Source organism: Lycorma delicatula, chromosome 5, assembly GCF_047948215.1.
Source record: "Lycorma delicatula isolate Av1 chromosome 5, ASM4794821v1, whole genome shotgun sequence".
NCBI classification, from domain to species: domain Eukaryota; kingdom Metazoa; phylum Arthropoda; class Insecta; order Hemiptera; family Fulgoridae; genus Lycorma; species Lycorma delicatula.
This window is the reverse complement of record NC_134459.1, coordinates 40,848,279-40,876,062: the sequence shown is the minus strand read 5'-3', so window position 1 is coordinate 40,876,062 and position 27,784 is coordinate 40,848,279. Positions and strand designations below refer to the sequence as shown.

Sequence of the window (27,784 nt, the reverse complement as noted above, 5' to 3'; positions counted from 1 at the left end):
CTTCTACTGAAGATGCTTTATAATAAAAAAATTACTGTCTGCACTGGTATATATAAGTATTATAATAAAGTTACCATCATTAAATGAAATAGTATTGCAAATATTGTCTGTATTAATGCCTTATTCAAGCTGTCAGTTACAGTTAATGGTGGTAAATTGAAAGGCTTATTTCTAAGTCAAGGACTGGATGCAAGCAAAACAATTTAAAAGTGCTTTAAATAACAATACATTGTTTATTTTTTAATAAAAATATATTTATTAACATATAAAGGAACACAAAAGTTATAAATATTTATTCAAAATAGGAACCTCATTCATTTCTCACAAAAATTCTATATCTACTACATAATAAAATATATACATGAACTTTTGGTTTTGTCTTTTTGGTAAATCACTATCCATATACAATGCTAAAATTTCAACATATTAGTGAATCTGTAAGTTTTGGCAGATTAGTACATATATCAATAGACACAGGATGTCATTCATTAAAGTTAAGTCATTATGAATCATTTGATACCAGTAGAATAAATCTTTCATAGTGAATTTTCTGGTACGGCAATTTACATGATAGTAGTAAAAACATTATATTAAATAGTATCTGCATAGTATTTTGTGGTTATCTAAACTTTGCAGTGTTTGAAATAACACTGCACATTAGTAATGTTTTATTTTCTCATGCTCTATTTTTTACAGAAGTTATTGAATACTATTGCACACCTAAAAAAAAATGTATGTTTATTTTATATGTAGTTAAATTACCACTACTTGATCAAGCCCCTTTAATACAAATATATCTGGAACTTTAAAAGTACAATATGGAATACAAAACAATGTGGTAGAAAAGTTAGTTCCTCAAATCAATGTAATTAATGTCTGAATTTAGTGAATTATGAATTTTTTTCTTCATGAAAGTAAAAATAGAATAAAACTATTCACAATAAAAAAATAATGCACTATTGTTTAGATGTACACTTTTACTATTGTATTGTATTGTATTGTATTGTATTGTAAATGTACACTTTTTTACTAAAATTACAAAAAAAAAACTAATAAATAAAATAAAACTTATATATTTTAGAAATAATAAAATAAAATACAATTGTTTTTTAGAAGTACAAAGAACTGGATTGTACGCAATTTTTTAAATTTTTATTTGTGTGTAGATGTAGTTTCACAACATACATTATTACAAAAACATGAGTATATCAATTTATGTGGTATCTGTGGAATACCTTATGGCAATTTTGTGTTTCTTCTCATGATCATTGACAAGTTGTAAAACCACCTTATTATAAAAATTGAGTGAAATGTTTTTGCCAGTTTATGTTCAGAAATTAAATTAAGATATACTAGGTTTGACTACTAACAAAGAGAAGCTCAATCCTGTTCTAGCTGTTGTCCTGTTAGATCACATAGTTTTTATAGCATAAATTATTAAAAGCCTCTACTTATTTTCAGCATAGTTAGACAGTACAATAATATTATGTTCTAGTTTTGTCTTATGCTAAAAGAAATATTATACTAAATAATAATTTTGTAACACTTAAGAAAGTATTTAAAAAATAAACTAATATATATATTTTTTTATATCTGCTATTCATTATAATGCAAAAATTGTACAATTTAAATCTAGATAATCTAAATTAAAATGCTACAAAGCAGGCTCACTTTCAATAACTGTTAATGTATTTTTCTTTATACTCATTCTGTACATCTAGAAATAATTATTATAAATTGATTTTTATCTGATTTATTGCGGTAACTTTATTCACTACTGTCTAAGACTTTCTCATAAAGTTACTATATACTGTAAAATATGAAGACTTTTCAAACAACATATATATTTTAAGTTAACAGTAAAAAAAAATTTTATCACATCTTCCAGATTAAATATAATACAATAAATATTCTCTATTGATAAATTACTTTTAAAGTATATACTTGCAAGAATGATTATTATGAATGTATGGGAAAATATTGATCAGAAACTAAAAATAGTAAAGGGACAGAAGAGTAGAGAGAATATAGATCAACATTTTTTCCTATAAAATGGGGGTTGAGCTATAATCGGGGCCGAGTTACATTTGGATTTGACCAGGCTTTTGAGTTGTTTCGTAGTTTATTTTCATTTGTTTTTTCGTGATAGGGCATTTTTTTTTTTGTTATTGAAGTTTATGTTTGTAGTAATAATTACCTTCAATTAATGTTACTGCATATTATTATTATTATTAAAAGTACCTAATTAATGAAAAAGGTTGGATGGATGAGTCTTTGGTCAAAGATTGGCTTAAAACATTCTGGTCCAGAAACTTAGGTCTTAGAAGACAGCAATCCATGTTAATATTAAATACATTCAGGAGTCATTTGACTGAAAATTTAAAATCAGAAGTAAAAAACTAAACACAGAGAATTATTATAATACCTGCTGGTATGACTTTACAGTTGCAGGTTTTGGATGTGAATAAGTCTTTTAAATAAAGTTTTTAAAAAAGTTATAATTCTTTGATGTGAAGCAACAGTCTTTAGCTAACTCCTACTGGAAGAATAAAACCTTCCATGAGCTTTATTTTGCGAGTGGATTTTTTTGAGTTATGGAACTCTATAACACCTGATAGCTTGAGACAAGGGTTTAAAATAATTTTTCATTAGCAATACAGTAGATGGAACTGAAGATGATGCAATGTGGGAGGAAAAATCAAATAATGAAAACATTTTATTTTTAGATGAAAGTAGTGACGATGATAGTTTCAATTCATGTATTATGAGTGAATTTTTGCGTAGTAGTGAATTTTTTAATGCAATTTTTTTTCATGAAAATATAAAAAAAAACAATCAAAATAAAAAATGTAAAATTGCAATCATTATTTATTTTAAAATATTTTTTACTAAGAATTTTGTATGCAATTAAAAAATTTTTTTTTATGATGCTATTTAGAAATAAAATTTGAGCAAGTATGCATATTATAATAAAATATTAATGTAATTATGTATAATAAATTTCAAAATCAATTTTTTATGGCGGTAAAATTTTATTTAGTGAAAAAAAAAATTTCTATCAACTTTTTTCTGAAAATCAAATTCAAAATGGGGGATCGACATATATTCTAGCAAATACGGTAATTATAATTTTCATTCAACAAACATGAAATGATCCTATTAAAATAGACAATTTTGGAAGCAAACATAATTATTGACAGCAAGTAAAAGTAGGAAGACTCCCCTCTAATTTTTATACAAATAAATTTGAATAGATGGAGGTCTTTTTTTTATAACAAATCTTTTTAACAAATACATGTATGTATTTGGAAAAGCTAACAGAGCAAAAAATAATTGAGAAAAAAATATCTATGCATTTTTGGGTTGAACATCAGGTAAGAAGCCCGCCTTACTGAAAAAATGAGTACCAAGTATTTCAGTTCAGGAGATACCATGTTGAAAGAATACATTACAACAGATATTAAACAAACATTTTTTTTGGGTTGTGAAATATTTTATTATGGTAATTCAACATGTAAAAAAATGAACTTAACAGATTGCTCCCTCACTTCTGAGCATCTGGTGTTGCTGCAGCAAGTATACAACCTTAGTTCTAGCAAGCATACAACCTTACCGCTAGTCTGATATCGTTAATCATGAATGTTGAAAACTGGAATTTGGCAATATCATCTCATCACATCCCTCCAAATATAAACCTTATAAAAATCATTGCTTGTTAGCAATTATAGTCAATAAAATTTTTTATTGATGTTCCCTAGTAACAGAATAAGTTGAGCAATCACTTATCTGATTGCTATTTCATGTTTTATGTATGTTGGTAAAGTGCTTTTGTTTTATTGTATGCTTCTACTTAATCACCAATTTACAATTTTTTTACTTTTTCAACTAAAAATTTAATTTATAAAACGGTAGTGTTGTAAAACACAATGGAGAAAATAAAATAAAGTATATTTTTGCTCCTTGTACTCATAAATTATAATTTGTTGTGTATTCTAAGAAACAAAATTTAGAAACGTGTAAAGGTAGCACCTGGTTATGAATTGGCTTTAATTTGTTTATAAAATAATTCAATATGCACTTATTAACATTCTAATATTAATTAATTATTTTATTAATTATGAGATTTTACAAATACAATGACAATTCTGTAAATATTTTGACTCATTATATAAAAACAAGGATTGAATATGAAAATCTTTCTAGTTTTTTTAACCTTGAGAATAGAATCTGAGGAAAAAAGATTCTTGATAACTTTTGCTGTTATGTAAAGTAATAAACATAAGGTTATATAATCCATGCCTCCAGTTACATTAACTTCTGGATAAAAGGTCAAGACACTACCACTCGTGCCATGTAGGCCGCCATGATTCAGGGTAGTAGGTGAAAGTTATAGTAATAATATTTTTTAGGCTAACATTGATTTTTTTTTGTTGTAATTTAAAAAATACAATAGAAAGAGTCAATTAGTATCTCTAAATTATCCAACATATGTACACATGCACGCATGCTTATACATTATCAAATTCTATTGTATCATCATACTGACCTAATTTATCCCAAAAAATTTTTGTCTTTTTAATTACTAGATTATTCTATAGTATTTATGACTAGATATTAGTAGAGCCAAGACAATATATAAAAAAAATTCTTCTAAAAACAGTAAAATTCTTCAATCAGCACTGTGGTATGTTATGTGTTATTTCATAAGTACTCATATCCTTAACATTAAAGGATTTACTAGAAGTAAAGCAACTTGGTTTCAGTATTACAATTAGTGATAGTCCCTGAAAAAAATTAAATAAAAAAATTAATTTTTAAAAATATTTACAGAATTTGTTAATTTTTGCAATATACTTAAACAGAGCTATTTAAAGTTGTTTTTATGTGTATGAAATTATTCAGATTTTTAATTATCAGATTATTATTGTTTGTTACAATCATTTAGTGCTTTTGAAAGCTAACCATCTTGACAGTAGTTTTATCTAAGCAATTAAAAAAAAAGAAAGTAAACTATATGTATAAAAAATGATTTTATAAATGTTAACAATCTGTATATTATTGCGTCTTCTTTTGCTTTAAATGTCCAAAACCAAATCAAAAAGAAGACAAGAGCATAAAATAATTTAAAAAAATTGTTGTTAAAAAAGTTTAATTACCATAATTAAAAAATACTTTGAAGATATGGCTAGCCATCTAAAACGCTGAGCAATTTAGATTAATAAAAAAAAGATAAAATAATAATTGTTTAATAATTTTCATATTTTTAATTATCATGTAGGAAATATGATTTTCCATTGGCCAACTTAAATTTACTTATATTGCAAGCAGATTGCTTTCAGAAATTGGAAAGTAATCTGAGAACAGATGTTAGGTTCCTGTGAATTGTTCAGCCAACCCTCAATCCGAAGGTGCTTTTGCAATAACTATTTGTAAACTAGAAATTATTTAGTTTACATTATGTTGAATTGCATAAAACTGGATAATAATAAACAAAACAAAAATGTCATTACCACAGGTTGTAGTACATGTTTTCTGAAAATATGTTTTTTCTCTTTAAAAGAAAACTTTTGTATAGTATTTGTTTCTGAATATGAAGAGAAAATAAATTGTTTACAATACATTATTAGCTTGAGATGAGAAAATAATTTAGATATGACTCAAATAGAAAATTTACACTATACTCCAATTTATGACTGAACACTGTAAAATTTCCAAAAAGATGCATGTTCATAAGATTTATCACTAATTGTAAAAAAATAATATGTAACAATACTCTGTAGGAAATGGAAAAATTGCTACCATACTATTTTGAAGAATAAATTATTATAAAGAATGGCATTTAAAGATATTCAAGAAAAGAGATAGGGAAAAATATTTGATTATGGGCTAGGTGAAATCTGATTGAAATAGAAAGTTAGACACTTTCGAAAATAACATTTTTTAATTTACATTATCTTAAAAGCCTATGAAACACAAAAGTGATAAAGTAAAATTTATAAATTTAAAAAATAATAGACAACTTGAAAAACCATTCTAAAAATAAATAATAATACTTTTCAATTTTTATTTAACATTTGGTTATTTGAATTAAAAACATCTGTAAACTTAAATTTTAGTTTGGAACTGCTCTACTTTTGAAGGTGGTTATTTTAAGTTGGTTTTATTATTTTTAAATGTCTGTTTTACATCTTTTAGATTTTTTTATGGGTAGACCTACAAAAAACAGTACCCAAATGTAAAAGTCACAAAAAAATACAGTAATTGGACTTGCATATTGATAAAAATGATTACAAAGGAACAATGAGAAGAGATTACTAAGAGGAGAGAGCTAAGTCTCTTGAGGATCTAAGAATATATATTATTTTTGACCTTAATTTTTCCACTTAATTTTCATACAAAAAAAGTTTGAATATCAGAATTTTATCATTGTTTTAACAATTTGGTTCAAAGCAATGGCAAAACAAAAAAAAAGTATCTTTAAATCAACTACATATACAATTTTTCATAAAATATTTTCTGCTTAATTATGTGGAAAAATTTAAAACAGGACCTCCTCGGGAATGTCCTCTTCAAGTTAAAAAATAATAAAAGTTATTCTTTTGAAGAGTAAAAACCCACATGGATCAAAAATCTTGAAAGAATTGTATGTTTAGTTAAAAACTTCATCTCCTTTTTATTGATGTCAGTTTAAAATAAATTGTCAATAAATTAAAACAATAGTAACAATGGTATCAGACAGATATAACATAAATTTTACAATTATTGTTTGCATCAATTGGACTGTTAAAATAGATTTCAGAAAAAAACATGTAAAGAACAATTCATACAAGTGTAACTGGAGAATTGAAATGATATTTAATTATTCAAATAAGTTTAGCATATGACAGTGAAAGGTGAGGTTTTAACGCATTTTAGAAAAAAAAATCTGGAATTTCCTGTTACATAGATGGTTAAGCAAATTTACATAAAGAAAATAATTTTGTGAGAAAATACTTGTCCAAACAATTACAAGAATTTAACAACAAAATCAATTATAATAATTATATAACAAAGAATAAGAGTGGATGATTAAATTAGGGTTTCACTTAGTATTATATAGTGTTCAAAAAGTGATGTAACCTTATGGGAAAATGAGTCAGTTACAATAGTAGTTGAAAGTGGTCTCCATTATGCAATTCACATAATTGAACATGATGTTGCATGCTCTTAAATACATGCTGTAATGTTTGGTTTGTTGAGGAATTGCAGTGACATATTGTTCAATTTCGCTCTTCAGATATGGAATTCAGGAATGGTGTGAGGATGAGTTTTATAAGCAGTATCTTTATTAAGGTATTCCCCCAAGAAAAAGTTAGGAGGGGATAAATCAGGAGACCAAGAAGGTCACAACCATTTTGAAATCACTTGTCCATGAAAACACTGATCCAAGAAAGTCATAGTGTTGTTGCCTGTATGAGCCGTAGCATTGTTCTATTGAAACTATGTGTATTCTAGCCAATCTGCAGGTATAGTGTTTACAAATTGTTGCATAATTTTTACGTACCATTCACTGTTAACTGTGCCATGAAAGAATGTCATGAAAATTCGCCTAAGTGACATTGTACATCAAACACTCACTTTTTGTCTGTACAGCTGATGTGGATTTTCCATATACTAAATGTATTTTGTGCATTCATGTATCGTTCAAGGTGAAACCACGCCTCATCAGACCAGAATCAGTCATGTTCCCCATCTGGCATTAAAGATGACATGAACCATTGACAGAAGAAAGCTACACATTTTCCAGTGTGAGACCAGACTGGCTAAATGGTGTCACACACACTTCTTGGAACTAGCAGAATATGCAGCTTGCATGTTGATCAACTTTTCTGGTGTTAGCACTTTTGGCCAACCACTTTGGCTGCATCTGCCACATTCTCTGTATTTTGGGATGTGTACAGGCACTTGATGGAGGACTTGTTTGGTATATTCATACCATACCTTTCTGTGATGGCATTCTGGGTTTGAGCATAACTGGCACATTAATGTACTGGCAGACAATGAATATTCTCTGCTGCATTGTGTAATCCATTTTTTCTTCATTTTTTCAATTAAATGTGAAACAAAAGAAGAAAACATTCTTCCATAAGGTTGCATCACTTTTTGAACTCTCTGTATTATTAAAATTTAACAAATTGAAGAAAAAAAAAATTTACCTTAGTTTGTTAAATTGCAAAAAAATGTATACAAATTATATTTTAAGAAAGTACTTTTTTAAATTCATAGTCTACTAACAAATAGTAAAAATAATAACTTAGTAAATATAAATAACAATTATTCATGAAAATAACTGTCAGTAGTTGGGGGATTGCTATCGTACATTATTGTACAGTATGTACAATCTTATATATATATTTATTTCAAACACAATAATATACTTATACTCACAGATTTTTCTAAATGTCTACAAAGTAAATCTGGCAAGAGGCTGAGTACAATACACAATATTAATAATTCCCAGAACCATAAAGAAGTATAAAGTTCTAAATGTATGCCAAACATCTGTTCAATATCTAATTCCTGGGTTTCAACAATACTGCAAAAAAAAAAAAAATCAGTATTTACCTCTTATGTATGCAGAAGCAAAGTTATCTTTATCTAACAAAAACTTCAGTTTTGGTGCATCATTTTGGCATAATATAATATACATTGATAACTTACTGATCTTGCATTCTGACAGTTTTTTTATTCTGTAGTGACCACTGGGCAGCGTGATGCGTTAAAGAAGACCCAATGTCATATTAAGTTCCTTTATGTGTGGTAAATAGTAAAGTAATTAAACAAATTTTTTAAACAACACCCTACTTTTCTGAAATTTTAATACCTTATTTCACTTCTGACAGGAAAAACAAAGAAGTATTTTTTTAAAAAAAGGGTTAAGTATGCTTTTGGTTCAATTTGAATGTAAATATCAGGCAAATAAACACATCGTCAGAATACACACCTCATTAATAAAAATTTGAAGCTAAGCAATCCAATACAAATACAAGGATATAAAAGCTTAGTGCATAATGAATTTAAAACAAAGTTTAATGTTGAGGAAAATCAACAGATTTTGTTTTGTGACTTCAAGTGTTATTATTTGCTGTTGCTAAAACTATTATGAATCCATGTGGAAACTATATCTATATTATTGAATTTTGCTTCTAATTCATGGGTTCTAGCTTTGAGAATATTTTTACAAATAAATAAATGTCTTCAATATGCTGCATCAGCGATGAGATGCTTCATACATTGTCAGAACATCAAGTTTTAAGGGTATACAGTTTATATTCTATTTTAACTTATTCATTAATATGCATTGTTTGCTATTATATATATATTAATCACCAAAATACATTAACAGAAAAACCTAAAATAACTAATACTTATAGTTGACTTTCATGAGATACTGCATCATAAGTTGTTATATAATTCTATTATTACGTCAAACAAATAATAAAAAACTTAGAATTTAGAAAATGTAAACATATCAATAATCATAGAATTTGTAATAATAACACCAGTGGCCATTCCAGTAATGGCAGTGGAGTTTTGTTGTTAGTACAAATTTTGCAGTTATTAATATGTTTATGTTTTCTAGGTTTTAAGTTTTTTATTATTTGCTTGATGTAATTATAGAATTGTGTTCCAACTAATGATGCAGGATCCCATGAAAGTTGACTATTTGTATTAGTTTCTTTTAGGATTTTCTGTTACTGTGGCCAAGTTGTATTGAAAATATATCTAGCTAATTAAATAATTAAAAAAAATTAATTTATAACGTTAAAATATTAAAATTTCCTTTAACATGCTATCTATATGTTAACACATTACATTACTGTACTGATTATCTAATTTATTTAAAATTTCTTATCAATTTATTATCAACTTAAATAAATTTATAAGAATATCCCCATCCAAATTCTGTCTGCAGATTCATTAGGCTGAATTTACATTTATATATATAAAATCTTTCAACAATTTGTAATTTTTTATTACTACTTTTGTGTTCAATGTTTACTTTTTCAATAATTTCTAAATTATTTTCCAAACTAGTTAAATTATGTTTGTTAATTATTAAATGGTCTGGTACATCCGAGAAACCTATTTTTTTATTTTTAAATGACCTGAAATGTTCATTAAATCTATTTTTAAAAGTCCTATTTGTTTTTTCAATATATATTTTTTCACAATTATTGCACTTTATTTTATTATAATAAAATAAAACTTATAATACTAGAAGAAAAGCTTATAATACTAGAAGAATCATATTTATTTTTTACTATTTTATTATTATCATATTTTAAATGTTTTATTATATAATTATAAGCAGGTTTATATTTTTTATTATTATAATTTTAATTAAATTTTCTATAATTTTATCTGTGTAGGAGTAATTTATATAAATATCTTCGTTGTTTTCATTTTCATTTATGGGTTTTAATGTAGTAATGTTTATGTTATTGAAGTATTTCAAATTATATTTTTTTTAATATAATATCAATGAATGAGGCATCATATCCATTCTTTATAGCTATATTCTTTATATTATTTATTTCATTATACAATTCTTGTTTATCATTTATGTATTTTATTGCTCTATTTATCATGTTTTTAAAAATATTAATTTTTTAGGCCAAGGGTGGCTGGAATTCCTGTTTATAATACTTTCATGTGAGGTAGTTATTTTATATACTACAGTTATTATTTGATTGTTTATTTTAATATTACATCTAAATAAAATAGTTTATTTTCCTGTTATATTCTATTTCATATGTAAATTTTAATGTTTCATGAAAAGAGTATAATTTATTTAAAATTATTTCATGTTCGTTATTTATATTTGTTTCATATATAACTAAAAGATCATCTACATATCTGATTTATAATAAAATTCTGTGTACATGATCTATACCATAGACAATTTTACTTTCAAATTCTTGTAGTTTTTCTGAAAAGAATAATATACTGTTTCTTAAATGTCATTATTTATTACAATATCAGTATTATACATCAGAATCTAAAATATGTATAAAGTCATCTGTAAGCATTATCATTAACTTTTAAATGATAGATTTTAATTGTCAACTATAGTTAAAAAAAAACTATTACAGAGAAGAATTTACCTGAAAATTGTAGAATAAAACAATGTGAAACCAATAAAACCAAGAATTGATGTTATAATAGATATAACAAATATGTAAGTCCAGTACTGGCTATGTAACAATAACTGAAAAAAAAAATTACATTTTCAATTTCTTCATTCTCAGCTTTCTAGCGAATAAAAAAGCAATTTATTGCAATCAATCAAAAAATAATCCCCTTCAGATATTTTTATTGGCAAATATTTTGAGGTTCTCTGAGTTAAAAAAAAAGATAAAATCTAGATACAAAATCTACGACAAACATGTTTTTATTCTTGAGTTGTAGTTTAGCATATGAACAGTGGCTGCAGTGCAATAATCTTTTTGCCTTTAGTATTGTGATAAACCAGCACCTAACAAGACATTAGTGGCTAAATTTTTGAGGGACAGGTTCTGTTAATAACGTGGAACACAAAAAATCGATGACAGTGTTGAATGCAAACACAGTTGCTGAACTCAAAGACTGATTAACTGCCTTGCCAAAAAAATCAATTAGATTCTTGTCAGCTGAAATTAATTTATCAAAATCAACCATTTATCGGTGACAAAAAAATTAAACTTACAACCATATCGAATTTGAACAGTTCATCAACTTCTTGATTCAGACAAAGAAAAATGGTCAAAATATTGTCATTGGTTTTGTCACTTGATGCATGAGGGTATACATGTTATGGACAAGCATGGTTTCACCTGGACGGCTACATAATTAACTATAACAGTAGGATTTGAATTGCTAAAAATCCCCACATGTATTATGAAAAACAATTGCATACACAGAAGATGGTGTATGGTGTACATTATCACAAAAAAAAAAATTATTGGCCTCTTTTCTTCGATTACACCATTACTGCAGAAAAATATCAGAATATTTTTTTTGCAATTCATTGCACTCTTCGAAGAGGAAGATCGATCGATACTGTTGGTTCCAACATGACAGTGCAACAACATCATGTTTCACCATATCACATTATATGTAATACTGTTGTATCACATTACATGTATATGTATATATATATATATATATGAGTGTGTGTATGTGTGTGTGCACACATATTTAGGTGTTCTATTTGGCTTTAGATCTCAGGAATATCTTAATCGGCATCTTTAAATTTATATAGTAGCTTGGGGTATGGTTTATTTGGGAATTGATTCTATTAATTTTTTGAAATGAAAGGGGGGTGTAGAGGTATTAAAAATGTCGTCTTAACAGGTTTTAGACTTCCGCTTTTTCTGTTTAGCCTCTAGAACCATTGAAGGCTAAACTTCCTCTGAAGTAAGGTATTACTTCAGAGGATGATTGACAATGATATGTATGAATATGAATGAAGTGTAGTCTTATACTCAGGTCAACCATTCCTGAGATGTGTGATTAAATGAAACCTAACCACCAAAGAACTCTGGTATCCCTGATGTAGTATTCAAATCTGGATAAATGTAACTGCCTTTAGCTTATCAAAAAATACTCAGAAATAAATTGGAATTAATGTCAATGAAACATTTTTGTAAAAAGAAATAAATAAAAATATTCTTGTGATGATTATATTTTTATAATTTTTTAATTTCAGACTGTTTCAACCTGTTGACTTGAATTTTTAAATAATTTTCTCTAAGCAAGCAATTTTCAGAGTAGGAACAGTTTCCAAACCTTATTAAAAAACTTGTATATTTTTAAAAAAACTTCAATCAGTCTAACTTTTACTTTATATTACTGTCTTGGGAGATGGTTCCCGTAAATGAGTATTATCTGGATGCAAGCATTTCTAGCTTTCATTACAATAGTGGTAGAAGGTATCTGTAAAACTGAATTTAAAAAAAACCAAAAATATTGTAATTTGCAAATATTTATATATGTTTTACACCGTAACACACTCAATGATTTAGCTCTGTACCAAAGTTTGTTCTTGTTATAATATTTCTTACAATTTAACAAAAATTCTGAAAACAAGTTTATATTATTTTTCTTTGGTTAAGAAAATTAGTAAATAAATAACAAAATAAATAAATTTGTAAAGGTATTGTTGACATTTTTGTAATTTTTTCTTAACTTTGTTCCTAAATAATACCTTTATTGTAATATAACTGTAATTCTTCCTCATTTTGCATATACATTCTTTGGCTTATTGTCTCCTATTATCATTACTTTTGTTTTCCAAACAGTCATTTTCATACTATATTCTGTTGTAACACCTTCTAATTTTGAAATGATCTGTTGAATATCCTATGCTTCTTCTCCTAAAAATACCATTTTATCTGCAAACCCTATGCTATACTGATTCTTTCACCCTCTTTTGGGGCAATTATATCTTCAACATATATATATTACCCAATGCTACAGACACAACTACATTACTTTACTTATCTTCATGGGTTGAACTACATAGTCTGTGGATCCTTTATTTTTAACTAACTTTTTATTCAGCTGTAGTTCCGTAATTGATTGTCTACCTTTCTAATTGAATTAACCTCTTTTTGGTTTCATTTTTTAAAAATAGAAATAAATGTTATTTTGCCCCATGTTTTTCTTCAGTGCATGTATTTTGACTAAAATGTTTAATATAATACACAGCTTTACACATTTATTCTGCATGCAAAACATATTTTATTATTATTAAAGCAACCTAAGTACTTCACCTACCTGAATGGGAATTTGATGAAATAATCTCTGTAAATATCTCTACATGTTATTGTTATATTTTCAAATTTTTTTCTCTAACTACTTAACTTAAATTATTCTAAATTGTTTTTAATAGTGATATTTGTTTTTATATGTTTAGTATTTTTAAGTTTTTAAAGGGCTGCGCACATTCTATGTCACATGTGGTTCACTGATACAGTGAATTCCAGATATTTGAAGTACTATTGGTCAGGTACCATTCAGCCCTATTAAGCAATATTAACAAAAAGATAAGGAGATATATGCAAAAGCAGTACAGCTAATACTAACTATTAAACATGATTTATTGTTTTATTATTCAGAATTTTATTTCTATTACAGTATTAAAATAGATAAATTATTAAATTAAAAATTATTAAATAAAAGGTTAATGGAATATTCCAACAAAGACCCTTATGCATTTCGATGTTGTAATATTCTAACAGTTTGGTAAGGGCTTAATATAAAATTTTATTTTTCTTCAAGAAAATAAAATTTTTCTGTTTAACTGCTCATTATCATAAAATTTTAATTGCATTCTTGGGAAATATAAAAATTTAAGTACAGTGGCTAACTAAATACTACATGGGGAACTACATACATTCGCTCTTAAATGTAAACAACTCATTAAGAATTCAAATAACAAAATTACTTTATGCCATAGTTGAAATTTCTCCCACTTTGACACAATATTATAGTATGGTGTCAAACACTTGTACACTTATGGTTATAAGTGTTATAACTGATTTTTCATACTTCCAAGGATTCATATTTTCATGTTAAACACTTGTTTTTGAGTTAGTGTTCCAAGCTTGTAAGGCATTACGAACTGAACTGGTTTTTCTGCCAACATTAATATTATAACTTTTTCACCTTTTGAAATTTGTGTATGTGCTTCCTTATTGTGTTTGTTCACCCACAACTTTATAGTTGAATGTAAAGTTAAAATTTTACTTTCGATCCATGTAAATTGTAAGGGTCTCTTCTCAAAATATTTTGATAGCTTTCATATAAGAAATTCTTTTCACGGCAATATCTTCTCTCTGAAGAAACAATTTTCTTTATTAGTTGTCATCACCTTCTTAAATAATTTAATATAGTTCTTAAACGTGTTTCTCTCTTGCTATCCTAGATTTTGTTTAAGTTTATTTTGTGTCTTCTGTAAAGTTAGTACTGCTTTCTCCGTGAAATAAAAATTGTGTACAATTTCCCTAACAGCTGAATGGATTAAAACTGTCAAGCATTCTTACAGGTTTTCTCTCTTGCAACTTTTATCCAGAAGATTGAAACTTGTCTGCCCATTTTTTTCTGAAAATATGCTTTCAGCTTCCTTTATATGTTATCACACAGATGAATTGCAACAAAGCAGAACTTGCTGCAATGCAATTTTTATTTTTAATTAACAGTCTAGCAAATTAATGCTAGCAGCAGAATATAATTATTTATAAAAAAATAATTATTATTTATTTACTGTTTAATATATATATTTTATTTTCTCTTTGTTAGATATTTTCTTAGAATTATTCTGTTTATTTTATATCAGTGACTGGAATAGTAAACATATGTATTTATATATCTGCTTTTTCAAATATGTTTTTAATCCAATATTTAGGTATATTGATACATCTCTTGAAGCAGAAATCTCTGCAAAAGTGAAAAAAAGTCTACAAAGAGAAAAGAAAGAAATATTATACATTAGAAAGCAGTAAATAAATGAAGTCATTCTTATTTTTTACTTTACATTTAATCGCTGGATTCTTAATGGAGAAAAATTCATCAACTTTATAGAACAGAAATACACAAACATTAACTACATAAATTGATGGAAACTCTTTTTCAGAAAGGCATGAAAAATATAACAACTAAACCAACAGCAACAAAAAGCTTAAAGCTATCACTTGGATTAATGGACATATGTCTTAATAAACTTGCATTCTGCTTTCAACTAACAGAATTGTGATTCAACTGGTACCTAATTTGTAATAAACAATAATAAATTAAATTGTTTACTTAGAAGTGATTCCTATTCTTAATGTTTCATTTTGGAATATAAATAAAATTCTACTGTGTAGGATAATTGAATAATATAAAAATAATTTTAAATGACTTTATTAATAATATACCGATGATATTGAAACAATTTCTTTGTATGTTTATAGAATGATATTTTTGAAAATCACATGCAATACTCTTCTATCCCACGTCACACATATTCGTAGTCTTCATTTTAACAGAGCACCAACTAGCAACAGACGACATGTGCAATACTTAACAAAGTAATTTCTTTTTATGAACATGTAATCTGGACAGAGGACTGTCATATAGAAAGAAAAACTCATTCATATAGACAGTAATTTAGTAAAAAATAGAAATCCATACAACAAATATAAACAAATCCCAGCATTGTTTGAAAGATGTATAATGTTTTGAAAGCTTAGTTCAGGAAAATCCCATGTTGAAAGTCTCTAGACGTGATACTTCTGAATATTTTATCAAAATTTAACATTAATTATTGATAGATACCTTCAGATTTACTATAATTATAGCAAAATGAAGAACTGCAGTGCCAAGAGTATTTAAATCGATATCAGAATCATTGAATACAGTAAAGTAAGGCACAAAATAAATGACAATGCTGTGCCATGCACCTGTAACAGAGAAAAAAATTATGACTTAAAAAATCTAACAATACACTACAAATAATTCATCAGTATTTGTTTTTAATGTTTATTCAGTATAGTTATTTTTTACTTTAACTTTCTAATTTTGAGTCTATTTTTAATGGAATACTTGAGGAGCTCAGAGGTTTCTGACCTGAAGGAAAAATGTTCTGATGTCGGTTTCTAAACACTGGTTAAAAGGAAGACCTTGCTTACAAGATTAGAAGCCGCTGATGACCTTGATGTGCTGAAACTGAGGGAGGAAACTGATTCTTTCAAGAGAGCTGTGGAGGTATTGGCTCAAGATAATTTGTTACTTTTTTAAATTAAAATTACTGTTCTTTATATTTAGATTTACACATTGTTTTAAAATGATGGGTTGTGTATTTGCTTGTATTTAACATCAATTCTTTGTATGAGCATTTGCCTATCAAATAAAGTTACTGTTAAAAATTATTTAATACTGCTAATTACCCATCTTGTATCATTTTTTATACATTTTTGAATTGGATGTAGATTCTTCATTAGGCAGCTGACATATTTAGTCAAATGTCATAACTGTTTGACATCTGATATATGAAAAGTTACAAGAGACATGTGACAAAAGCAATGATCCCTAAAAATAACTGCCACTTTTAAGTAATAAATAGCTCATACAGACGTACTAAGAAAAATGGGAAACAGAGTAGATTCTCATTTCTTCTTCACCAAGATGCCATCAAAACTGTTGATGGCACTGAGATGCCATCATTCTCACTGTTGCCATTACTGTACTAAGCCCTGAGACTGAGACTTACTTATATACTAAGCCCTGAGACTGAGACTGGGTATATAGGAAGTATCTTTACTCTCAGAGAAAGTGAATCTGTTTAGTGTCTCCAATGCTTCAAGTACTTTTCATGCATCTCAACCATAAGAAGACTGAATCTACTAAGCAACAAAATTAATACATATTCTATGAAGAAACAATGCAATGTTTTAAAATAAAGCTACTGAATGCATATTGACAGCTTTCCAGCATTATACATTCAAATAATATGTTCTGCAAATACCATGGATAAAGTATTCTCCAATTATGATCAAACCGTATATATATATATATATATATATATATATGTCTTTAATAATATACTTCGCCTTGCACATTGTTTTCAGGAATGTATATTTAATTTTGTGCAGAGAATTTTCTTTATACCATAATAATTATCATGAAATATTATCAATTAATATATAATCTGGCTTTTGTAAAAGAGTTCTTAGTATCCTATATTTAAATACTTATGTTTACACCATACCTAAAAATATTTACAAAACCTGAGAAGGCTAGAATATGTGGGAATAAATTGATCTGGTCTACTTAACCAGTAACTAAACAAAAATGGTATTCATATCCTCTTTTTTGAAAAATAGAAATGTTAATATGATTTGTACTTGTAACCTACTTCAATCATTTGATTTAAATTGCTACCTGAATTTTTCTTCAAATTTGTCGTGAGTTTTAAATGTATGTAAGACCATTAATGTCATTTAGTTCTCTTAATTATATCTACTTCTATTTATTTTTCCAGTTTGTTTATTTTTTTCATTAAAAAAATTCAACATCATGGTAAAATTTATTGTGACCTGTTACTGAAAAATTACTAAAAAAATTACTTTTCTATTACATTAGTTGTAAAAACACATTTCTTTAAAATTGTATTCTTTATGTCTCTTTAAAGTTAGGAAAAGCAAATACATTCAAGCATTCATTTGACATTTTATTTCAGTTCACTGTTTAAACACACTTACCAAACAACATCCATAACATAAAATTTTGAAATGACATGAGTTTATTATTTTTATGATATTTATACAGCACGGGATAACTGATGAGTGTTCTAGCAGAGAAATCTTGTTCTATGAGTCCATATAATACAATAGGTATAGCAGTAAATAATGTATTATATAATAATAAGAATAATGCACAATATAACACTTGTGGAGACTGCCCAAAAGCAAAGTACACCTGCAAACATATTTTTAAAATGTACCATAAATCAATATTATTAAACAATTTCTATAAATATTACAATACAAAAATGTTTTTTTTCAAACTTATCTGGTAGATTAAAAAATTAATATTTATATTTATGGGCTACATAATTCATACTCTGCTAATTTAGCAAATACTAAAACTGTAAGATTGAGTTGAAATATTTGAGAAGTCATACTACAGATGATGGTGTTGATGAATTTTCATAAAAGAAAATTAATTTAGTAAAAAAAAATTCATAATATTTTAAAGTAAAATTAATGTAAGAAAAAACTGCAGCGTATAGCTATGATAATAATTTGATACAGAATAAACAAGCAGGATTCAGAGTTATAAAAAAGAGTCTTCAGAATCTGAATTTATTTTCGATTTTTTTTAAGCCAATAAAAAGAGAAAGATACAAAAAATGCAATTGTGTAAAATTTAGGTCCTCTCTTCAAGATGTGCAACACAAAGTGTCTCAATGAAGTGTTCTTGGTCCCGTGCATTTAAAAAATTTTTTATTAATGACCTGCTTCAAAATCTTGAGCCATTCATTGTAACTCTTTTCTGAGACGACACAACAGTATCTATTATCAGAAGATAATTATTTAAAAGGAACTGAAAATTCAATGATTTCAGTTTAAAAAATTATACAATGGATGGATTGTAACCATCTTACTTTTAATATGGATAGAACCATTGCATTGTGCTTCTCAGGTAGTCTGTGGTTCTCATTTTTGATTGTGTGGACAGAATTCCCATTAATGATAACAATAATATTTATATTGCCCGTAAAGAAAAAGTTTTGGTTATTTTTTTAGGTGACAAATTCTTGTAAGATTAACAGATTGATTTTTTTTGTAACCATACTGTTTTTCTTTATATTGCCTTGATAAAACTCTAAGCTTATTTTCATAATTAAATATTTATTATACCTGCTTAAATTCCCCTCTAAAGTATAATGTCATCTCTTGGGGACTCCCTCAAAAAGTTAGAATAAGTTTTTAAGTTACAAAAATGACTTATCATTATATGTATCCATAAGTTTGAATTGTGTAGATCGACATTTAGAAAAATTAAATACTTTAACTTATTCTTGTGTTTATATTTATGAATGTGCAATCTTTGTTAAAAAGAATAGTCACTTATTCTTAGAAAAATAACAATATTCACCTTTACCATATCAGAGAACTGAGCTGTTTTTGTGTAATTCAACATAATACTTTGGCTTACATGAAGTGCCTTATTAAGCACTTTCATTGCCATTTTTGATAAATTACCAAACCATTTGAAAAATCTTCCCACTAATTTATTTAAAATACTATTAAAACATTTTATTTTATGGAAACGATATTAGTTTAGGAATTTTTAGATAATATTAATTAAAAAAAGTAATTATAAAAAAACATTGTTTTTTCTACATCCCTATCAACATTTACACAAACATCTGCTCAAAATAATTTTCAGTAGTGATTTTTGAACTGTGAATTATTTTATAGTCATTTTTCCTGTTTAATGTATTTATATTAACATTATTTCATGTTTCATGTGTCTTTATGTAAATAATTAATATAGAATTCAAGCACACCATTTTTTTATCTTATAAGGATGTGATTGTATAATGTGTTATTCTGTACTGATCTGAATAAAAAAAGATTTACTTATTTTTAAGGGAAAAAATTGAAATTAAAGTAGAATGATTAATGATAATAGTGATAAGATTGCTGGGATTTATCATAAGAGAGGAAAATCTAATTCTGAAGCTGGTTAGAGGGAAAGTTGATGGCAGGAAAGAAAATTAATATCTTATATTGGACAACCTGAAGAAGGAAGAAAAATCCAAGGGGTTAAAAATTATCACAGATTATATTAGTTTGATACTGCAATTGTGGTAATGAAGGTAGTAGATTGTGTATTCTAATATTCTTCCTTCATCACCGAACCTATGATAATAGGTACTTGTTCACAAAGTATCTTTTTAGGCACAAAAAAGACATTGCAAGACTGAATTAAACCAAGGTATTTATAAAAATTATTTAATCTATCCACTTGAACAAATGTGTACATTTCCAGAACATGTTTAAACAAAATTTTCAAAGTTCATGCAGATATTTAATAATGCAATATTCTTATTTGGCAACTAATGATTTTATTAAATAAGATCACATCATCGATTAAGACATGCATAAATGTCATTCTTATAACTTATTCATACATAATTAAAATTTATTTTCATTTTCTAAAGCAGAATAAAAGCTACAACTGATGTTTTCCTGTCAAAATTATAAATAATATGAGAAAAATGAAATGTATTATGTCACGATTAAACATCAACTGTTATTGGTTTATAAGTTTCTTTTAGATGTATACATAACCTGTGACATAATAAATAGTAAACACTGCTATGTCTAAGAGATTATTTAAAATATTAACAGCTTAAATAAAATATGTGATAAAAGATAGATATGCTTTTCTTACTATCTATATCTATAATATTATATATAGAGAAAGAGTGTTTTTGTTTGTTCAGAATAAACAAAAAACTATTCTGTCAAACACAACCAAACTTTTACCCATGTTTCTTGGCATAACTGAGAAGAGTTTTAGATATATTTCATCTTGGAAAATTTCAAAGAACCAAATGATTGATTGTTTTTAAATTTTCAGGATATATTTGTATTATATCATGGAAGGTTTTAAGCCACAGACCGAGTCAAAGCCCTAGATCCCTTGAAGGTTAAAATATTGAAAATATTCATTATTTCTTCACACCCAAGGAGGGAGAAGTTGTAAATTTTACAACTTTCCAATTTATACGGATTTGAATACTAGATTGTGGATACCAGTGTTCTTTGTTGATTGGGTTTTAATTAACCCAATCAGAAAAAAACATTTAACAGAAAAAAAAAGAAAGTTACAGTATACCAGGATATAGTAACAACAAGCTTACTGTCTGTTAATTCATAATAGAAAGTTTTGGTAACACAACAAAATCTGAGTTCTAAAATACAATTCAGATCTCTTATAAAAGTATTAATTTTCTACTGCAATTTACTATGAAATTTTCATGTAATGAAAATAAAAGAATTAAGGATTAATTTTACCTGTGGTGTAATGAACACAATATTTTTGTAAAAAAAATAAAGAATGAGATTTGCTGCTCTTAAATAATACCAATGTCCATGAACAAATAATGCTCTAATCAAAAAATGAAATTGAGCAAATGCAAAGTCAGAACAACATACAGCTTGTTGACCTTCTTTACCCATTATACCTAAACAAGAAAAGATAACAAAAACGTTAAAAAATCAATATGTGTAGAGACTATAGCAAAAATATTAATTAATTAACAAATAAATGTCCTTGTCCATTGCTTTTTTTATTGACAGTTCAAAACTGAGTGAATTCATCATAATTGATCTTGTTATGAATACCATTTCAAACAAATAATTTTGGGAGATGTTCTTTCAATTTTTTATTCTTCATATTTAATTCATGTAATTTATAATTACATGAGACAGGGTCATTCACGGGAACCGGATGTTTTTGAAGTGGGTTGTACTCGGGCGTTCGTGGTGGGAGGGGCACGTGGCTGGTGTCTGACGTTTCCTTTGTTCATAGCATTTACATTTTAGTCGTTGAGATGGAGCCGTGGACGCTAGACCAGCGCCTGTACGCGTATGACAGTTTTGTGTGAAATGACGAATCCGTAAATGCTGTTCAGCGAGATTTCCGCCGTCAGTTTAATATCCATCGTAATGCAAGTTTCCTTCTCGTAACACAATATTACGATGGGTAAACAACCTTCGAACAAGTGGTTCAATATTGAAGTAAAAACCACCGGGTCCCCGACGAACTGCTAGCACTCCGGAGAACATCGAACGAGTAAGGGAAGCCATTGTTAGAAGCCCACGCCGCTCTATTCAGAGGCATTCAGCAGCGCTTCAAATGAGCACAACTACGGTAAGACGAATTCTGCATACAGACCTGCATTTCCATCCTTACAAGATAGCCGTCGTGCAGCAATTAAACGAGCAAGATTTCACGCAGCGATTACAATTTTGTCGACAAATGCTTACCATTTTTGAAGAAAATGAAAATTTGTTATTGTTAATGAGTGACGAAGCCCATTTTCATCTGAATGGCTTCGCCAACAAACAGAATTTCCGGTATTGGGCAGAAAGAAACCCACATCGGCTTCACGAGAGACCACTTCATAGCCCAAAGGTGACTGTCTGGTGTGCAGTAGGAAAGGTCAGTGTTATTGGACCATATTTTTTTGAAGAAAATGACGCTGCCGTAACTGTTACAGTTGATCGTTACATTGCGATGTTGAATACGTTTTTCATCCCTGAGTTACGAAACCGGGGAATCGATTTTCAAAATGTGTTATTCCAGCAGGATGGAGCTACAGCGCACACAGCGAGGGCAACGATGGCTGTTCTCCGTAACTTGTTTCCGGGACGGATCGTTTCCAGATTCGGCGGCATTCCTTGGCCCCCTCGGTCCCCCGACTTGAGTAGTGTGATTTTTTTCTGTGGGGGTTTCTGAAATCGCGTGTGTACAGCAATAAACCGCGTACATTGGAGGGCCTAAAGATCGCAATTCGTCATCACGTCACCCAGATTGATGTAGACATGCTGCAAAGAGTTGAGGCCAGTTACCGTGAAAGGCTACAACAATGTATTGCCAAAAATGGACATCACTTGCCGGACAATTTTTCGTTCATTAGCAAGTAACAAATGCTTTGATTTAACAAGTGTTTCAGTACCAACAAAACTTTTTTAAAGTAAATATTAAATTTTTTATGATTATTTTAAAAACATCCGGTTCCCGTTAATGGCTGTATTTAATATTTAGAACAGCAACCGATGATGGAGGTATTTTCAATAAAACCTTAAAGAGTAGAGATGAGTTATGTTTACTACTTAAGATAGACTCATTGATCTTATTTTACATATAGGAAATATTATGAAGCTATAACACTATTTCTTCAGACAAATCAATGTGTTGAGATTTAAACAAGATTGAGAATTCAACTGAATTTATCTGTAGAAAAAAAAATACTGTAATTACAAAACTTTTTTTGTCATAATTACTTTAATTATTGATTTATAAAAAAATAAATAAAATAAAACAATACCTAATTCCTTTTTATCTGAAATATTATAATACTTTTAAGATGGTAGAATATTCAATGGTTTAATATTTTATTTTGTTCTGGAAAGATAGATGTTTGTAAAGTTATATTGAAGAAACATTCTAATTTTGTTATACTATGATTTAGTTTAAAATATTTTAAATAAGCACAAAGTCCAATGTTTGTGACTCACCGCTGTTAAATAATAGCCAAATAGTTACTATAAAAAGCTGTAAATAGCTACTGATAAAAAAAATTTAAATCCAATTATCCTAAATTGTCTGTTAATAAAATTTAATTATATATTAATAAATTAACATGATTATAAATACATGTAGTAATGATCTCATTTTGCCAGGTAATAAAAAAATATATTAATATATAATAATGCAACTTCATTACTTTGGTACAAATTGAAAAGTTTACTTACCTATACCAATGTGTGCCTCTTGTATCATTGATATATCATTAGCACCATCACCTACGGCTAGTGTTATAGGTTTTTTGGGTGAGTGCTTTACTAGATGTACCACCTAAAAGAAAATTTAATAAAACTATACATTTTTTATACACATATATATTGAATATGAGTTGAGTTGATAAAGTACAAAATTATTTTTTAAGAAGAAAAATCGAGAAGAGAAATTTTCACTAGAAGTGGAGAAGAGAAGATGGTCATTTAATCAGACATGTAGGTTTAATTTATTTGAAAATAGAGGACAGTGGAAATGCATGTAGAAAAGCAGTGGTAATTACTGTAGATAAATACAAAGATTAAAATATATATAAAACATATATATAATTGTATGTATGTTTTATATGTATATATGAGGGGATATAAAAATTTTATAAGATAAGTGTGATGTAAATTTCAATAACTAAACAATTTATTTATAGATTTCTGGAAAATTTAAGTTTAAATACATAAAAGTTAGTCAATGATATAATAATATTTATTGTAATTTTAAATAACTATTTTTGCAATTCTTACTCACCCATCCTTCATTGTAATAGATAAAATAATTCTCCACATACCCAGAATATATTTTTTGTAAAGAGATATCCTAATACAAATTTTACTTCTAAAGTATGTATTAAAATATAAATTGGCCAACTGTGATTCTCTGGTTCCAGTCCCAAATATGGTGTAATTGTTCAGATCTATAATTTGATAGTGATCTAGAGTAATCTGTTTTACCCACCTGTTAAATCAAGCTTTTGATTAGCATGGTGTCAATCTGTTTCTACTTTCCTCCCTACTCTTTGTGACGAGTTTTGTTTTAAATATTTTATGATCATAGAACATTTAGTTATATATTTCAGTTTTAGCAAACGTATAGGCATAAAGAATTGTAATAACTTCAATAAAATAGTATATTAAAATAAATATTTTTAATGATTTTTACAATATATAATAAATGATAAATTGTATTTTCAACCTAATTTAAAACAAAATCCACATAAGAAATTGCTTTGCCAAATTATAAGCATAATAACTGAATTTTATTAATTTTTGAGCCGCTGTATCCCTTATCTTTTTATTTAGGAAGACTCTTCATGATATGTAGATCTCATAATAATATGTTTTGTCTGGAAATGTACAAGTAGGAATTAATGTTGCAAAAAATTGTCCCTCATAGCAGATAATGAACAATAATTTCATAAAAACCAATATATTATTTTTAATATCTTAAAAATTAGTGTTTTAAATGTTTTAATGGCTTTTTGTTAGTGTTAAATCTCTAATTTAAAAAAAAAACAGTGATGGCAAAGCTAAATAAAATATGACTGTAGAGTACAAGTATAAATAATAAACTATTTGTGTACTGAACCAAACTTACTACTATAAATTTTACTTACTTGTGCTTTCTGTTTTGGTGATAATCGACAGCATATTACGGCAGAACAAGACATAGCAAGTTCAATGAATGGCTCTGGATTATGTGACAATATAATACTAAGAGTAGAACCATCGACTACAAGTCCATATTGCCTATATTTTTCTATGCTCACCTTCTGCCTAAAACAAATTTCATACATAATTAATCCTTCAAATAAAATCACACTTTGTATTATTAAAAATACCTTGTATAAACCTTGTAAAAAACAAAATCATTAAAAGCATAAATCAGGAAATAAATTTCTTAATGTACTATATAATAGTTGCAATATGCAATACAACTGAATATTTAGTTGTATTGGATAATATAAGGCCATTTGGAAAAACAGTATTTTTTTTACCTGCCAAAAGATTTATATATATATAATATAAAATATGTTTATATATTACATGTTTTATTTTAATCTTTATATTTATCTATAACAATTACCACTCCTTTTCTACATGCATTTCCACTGTCCTCTATTTTCAAATAAATTAAACTTACATGTCTGATTAAGAGACCATATTCTCTTCTCTATTTCTGGTAAAAATTTCTCTTCTCTATTTTTCTTCTTAAAAAATCATTTTGTACTTTATCAACTCAACGTATATTCAATATATATGTGTATAAAAAATGTATAGTTTTATTATATTTTCTTTTAGGTGATACATCTTGTAGAGCACTCACCAAAAAACCTATAACACTAGCTGTGGGTGATGGTGCTAATGATATATCAATGATACAAGAGGCACACATTGGTATAGGTAAGTAAACTTTTCAATTCATACCAAAGTAATGAAGGTGCATTATTATTTAGTAATATCTTTTTTATTATTTGGCAAAATGAGATCATTACTCCATGTATTTATAATAATGCTAATTTATTAATACATATTAAATTTTATTAACAGATAATTTCCGGTAATATATATATATATATATATTTTATTCTAAAAGTGAGTGGCATCTTCTCCTTGTAGATCCCTCAGTACTCAAGGGAGCAGTGCTGCTTTTACTATAGGGTTATTTGTAATTAAAACATTTTAACTTAAGTATTGTTACACTTTTACAAGTAAATTAAAGCATAACAGCTTTATAAAAGGAAATTAAGCTGTGTGTACTTCATTCTGCATAAATTAGTAGGAATATAACACAACTATACATTATATTCAAAAACAAAAAAATAAATAAATAAATAAAAGATAAATCATTCACAATAATTTTACTTAAAATCTAAAACTAAATGGCAGTGGCAGTTGTGTTAAGTGTTAAATAATCATTAGTAGACACTAAGGAAATAGTACATATACTTTATATATATATATATATATATATATACTGACAGTTTCACCTATGCTATATGGTTACTTGCATTTCCCGTTGCAGTCAGGGAATGTTTAGCCTGACATGGCTTGCTTCACTTGTCCTTCCCATCTACCCAGAGGGCTCTACTCCTTGAACTCCACTGTGCTCATTAAACTCATGCTTATGAGAATAACAATGACAAATAAAAATTACAGCCTGTTCAATTTATAAAAAATATCAGTGTACTGTATTTTCTTCAGAGCAACAGTTTGATCAGTACAGAACCTGAAACTTTTGAGTGATCAACAAAAATGGGTTTCAAAATAGTCGGCCTCCATCTTAAAATTAATAGTTATAACTGGTTACTTTTACTTCATACAGGTAAAAGTGTAAATTACCCGGTTCTTAGTGTTACCTGACAAATACCACTAGGAGGCGAGTGTACTTTGTTGCTCATTTTTCAAAAAAAAATTTTTTAATTTTATTTTATGTTTTCTAGTCAAGTAACTGGAGGCAGATGCAGCAGTCACGTTACACATACAGTAACAGTGGCCACTGTATACCATGTCACACACTAAAAAATGTCAAAATTAAAAAAAAAAACTTGAAAATGGTTTTTAGATATTTATCAGAAGAGATAAAAAACAACTTACAAATCCCAATCTAGTAAATATCTCGCTTAGTATAGTTAGATGTGGGGAAAATTTGCAATCATTGTTTAAATTTTTTTACCTTTCTTTGCCCCTTTCAAAGTTGAATTTTAAAAAATCTAGAAATTGGTTTTTAGATGTTTACAAGTACATGAAAATTACACATACTGAAAATCAAGTTTATTTCTTCATTCAATTACTGAGAAATTAAAAAAAATAATAATTGCCAGGTTTCAAAAAAAAATTCTAAATACATTTAACCCTTTAAAGTCAGAATTTAAAAAATCTAGAAGTTAGTTTTTAGATATTTACAT

The 27,784-nt window shown here is 27.3% G+C and overlaps 1 protein-coding gene across 2 annotated transcripts in view; it reads right to left on the bottom strand.

The window, feature by feature from the left end:
• Positions 1-229: 229 nt before the first annotated feature.
• Positions 230-27,784, bottom strand: part of LOC142324874 (phospholipid-transporting ATPase IF-like) — a 103,178-nt gene continuing 75,623 nt past the window's right edge. The window contains exons 17-25 of one of the 2 annotated variants that reach the window (XR_012756415.1): positions 25,493-25,652; positions 24,063-24,165; positions 21,597-21,766; positions 18,267-18,483; positions 16,342-16,466; positions 11,148-11,251; positions 8,428-8,575; positions 4,547-4,784; positions 230-720 (exon numbers count right to left, since the gene is read on the bottom strand). Coding sequence is in view for 1 of the 2 variants with exons in the window: in XM_075365949.1 (XP_075222064.1) it covers positions 4,674-4,784; positions 8,428-8,575; positions 11,148-11,251; positions 16,342-16,466; positions 18,267-18,483; positions 21,597-21,766; positions 24,063-24,165; positions 25,493-25,652 (1,138 nt within the window). In the remaining variant the exon portion in view is untranslated. Of the gene's footprint in view, positions 4,785-8,427; positions 8,576-11,147; positions 11,252-16,341; positions 16,467-18,266; positions 18,484-21,596; positions 21,767-24,062; positions 24,166-25,492; positions 25,653-27,784 lie in introns of both variants that reach the window. The other variant, XM_075365949.1, reaches the window with a different exon arrangement.